The sequence below is a fragment of the Nothoprocta perdicaria genome, unplaced genomic scaffold (assembly GCF_003342845.1).
Source record: "Nothoprocta perdicaria isolate Ctin4 unplaced genomic scaffold, notPer1 scaffold_60, whole genome shotgun sequence".
In the NCBI taxonomy this organism is placed as follows: domain Eukaryota; kingdom Metazoa; phylum Chordata; class Aves; order Tinamiformes; family Tinamidae; genus Nothoprocta; species Nothoprocta perdicaria.
The window spans coordinates 2,966,350-2,969,091 of record NW_020455866.1 but is presented as its reverse complement, the minus strand read 5'-3'; the positions used below and the strand labels follow the sequence as shown (position 1 = coordinate 2,969,091).

General features: G+C 43.1%; 1 protein-coding gene across 1 annotated transcript in view; it reads left to right on the top strand.

Moving 5' to 3' along the window:
* LOC112956169 (desmoglein-1-like) overlaps positions 1–1,670 on the top strand; it is a 20,022-nt gene extending 18,352 nt beyond the window's left edge. Inside the window, exon 16 of the mRNA XM_026049668.1 lies at positions 669–1,670. Coding sequence (XP_025905453.1) covers positions 669–1,670 — 1,002 coding nt within the window. The remainder of the gene's footprint in view (positions 1–668) is intronic.
* The last annotated feature ends 1,072 nt before the right edge of the window (positions 1,671–2,742 follow it).

The window sequence follows — 2,742 nt, the reverse complement described above, 5'->3', positions numbered from 1 at the left end:
GAAAAAAAAAAAAAAAAAAAGTAAAAGAGTGGAGCAGTCCTGAAGATAGGTTTCTTCCAGACTGAGATCCCTCTGCCTGAGCTGGGAATATTATGTGATCACCTGCCAAAATCCACCAATGGCAAATGAATGATACTTTTGGGCTCGCCAAACATTCCCTACTGTACCCAAGCCTCAGACCCATCATCACCATGCAGGGCCCTCAACAGTTCCCTAAGCTTCCTGACTCTTTGTCCAGGTACTGATCCCCAAGGATTGAATTGGACAGCTGTGCTCATGCTCTCCAGGTTCTCTCTCCAAGATTCTGCTCTGATGACAATTTCTGTACCTGAGAAAAGGTTTCATTCTATCAAAATCTACTTCTAGAGAGATTAAAGGCAGAAAATTAGGATATTTCTTAGAAATATCCTTCTCAAATGTTAAGCAAAACCCAAAGTCTTTGTAGTGCTTCTTTTAAACAAAATTTCCGATGCTAAGTATTTGCAAAAGAAAGAATAAAAGATCAGAAACAAGACTTACTTCAAGGACACTGTTGCTGTTTTATTTAATCCTACTAGTTGACCTTGTTTCCCAAGTCTGTTAGGTCTGGCCCAATCTCACTTGAGATAGAGCTAAAAATCTGAAGAAAAGTAATTTTGTTCTATTTTGTTTGTTTTTCCAAACTACAGAAAGCATTTGTGTATGCAGATGAAGATGAAGGTCGTCCTGCAAATGATTGTCTACTGATATATGATCATGAAGGAGTAGGCACTCCTGTTGGCTCTGTAGGTTGCTGCAGTTTTATTGGAGAAGATACAGATGAAACGTATTTGGAAACATTAGGACCGAAATTTAAGACTCTGGCAGAGATCTGTCTGGGCAAAGAAATTGAAACTTTTTCTGAAGCTAACCTGCCATGGCCATCTGGTAGTGCTACCTTTCCCAACCCTGAAAATGAAATAAACCTTCCACCACCTGGCACCACCATCATTATCAACGGAGGTGCTCCAATGCCTCCCCCAGGTAGTACTACAACAATAGTTACCGAAAACACCTACACCGGGTCTACTTTGCAGCCCTCCAGGCCAATGCCTGATCCTTTGCTCCATGGGAACGTGATGGTGACTGAGACCTACACCTCCGGACCACCCTCCCTCAATGTTGATCCTCTACGCGCATCAAACGTTGTCGTCACAGAACGGGTAGTGGGGCCAGCCTCTGCATCCGATCTGCGCGGCATGTTAGATATCCCTGACCTCACCGAGGGATCCAACGTCATTGTCACAGAAAGAGTGATTGCACCCAACTCCCGACTCCCAACTTCCCTGAGCATCCCTGATCTTGTTGACGGGTCCAATGTGGTAGTGACAGAAAGGGTGATCAGGCCAGCCTCTGGGATGCCCGGCAGCTTGATCAACATCCCTGMCGAGCTATCCAACACCCACAATGTGGTGGTCACGGAGAGAGTGATGTCAGGGACTGGGATGAGTGGCATGGGTGGAGCTGGTATGGCTGGGGCCAGCATGGGCATGACCAGCATGGGTGGAGCTAGCATGGGTGCGATGAGGGAAGCATCACAGATGTTGAATGCTGCTGAGTGTCACCTGGGTCAGCCCCTGGGCACGGCCTCCCCCGGTACCTCACGGCGCCGGGTGACCAAGTACAGCACTGTGCAGTACTCCAGCCAGTGAGCCATCCCCCACAGGGCTGCCAGTCCTCACTTGCTGCCACCCCAGGCAGTGTCATTAAGTAGAATTCAATAAAAAACAGCTACAGTTTCAGGAACTCTTCCTTGAGAAGGATTCTTGTGAGGGCACCTGGCTTCAAAGTCAAACGCAGAACTTGGCCAGGAAGGGTAAAGTTCAGGTTAGCTTAAAATATCTTTTTTTTTCTCTCTCTTTTTCTCTCTCTTTCTTCAGGTAACATTTAAAACTGTACAAAAAAGATAATTGTGGTTTTTTTGGTGAAAGCTCTGATTAATGGACCAAACAGGGAGAGGGGATTAATGGGCACGTGCTGAGCTGGTCTGAGCCAACACCACATGAAACAGTGTTAAAATGCTTCATTGGTGAGTGCTCTCCCATGAGAATCAGATTGGGGTTAATGGTTCCTTACCGACAAGACAGGAAAGGAGCATGGTTAATAATTAGTCAACACATGACTAGTAAGCACATTCTGATGCATCCTTTTACACTGAATGTGATTAAAAGTGCTTTACAAAATCTTACTTTAAATGATTCCTGCTACTACCAACAATACTTATAAATAGGAATCAGAAATGTGATACATTTTCATAGCATTCTCAGCAAAATATTTTCAGGAAAATAAGTATTTCATCAGAAATGTCATGTTACTACTACAGCGAAGTTTGACTAGTAATTTACTGCAGGTGGTGCTGCAGAATTGACCCTGTTACTTGAGAGGCTGTTTGGTTCTTCTTTTTCTCCATTACTGTTACTACCATAGCTAAATCTAAAAGGACTACAGTGAAAAACAGATTTTTAATTTTTTTTTCTGCTGAATTATGATTATTGTTCAAGTCTAAAGTGTCTGGGTATGTTATAAGGACTATAATTTACCATATTGGTTTTATTTCCTAATAGTGGCAAGAGAACAATGCCTGGAAGCTTTGTGCTGTGGAGAGGCAATAGCAAATACAATACTGATACTGGAAGCTGCACTCTTTCATGAAAAGAAAAAAAATACTTAGCAACGATACAATACAAATTCGCTAATATATAGTGCAAGAGAATTATTTCACAA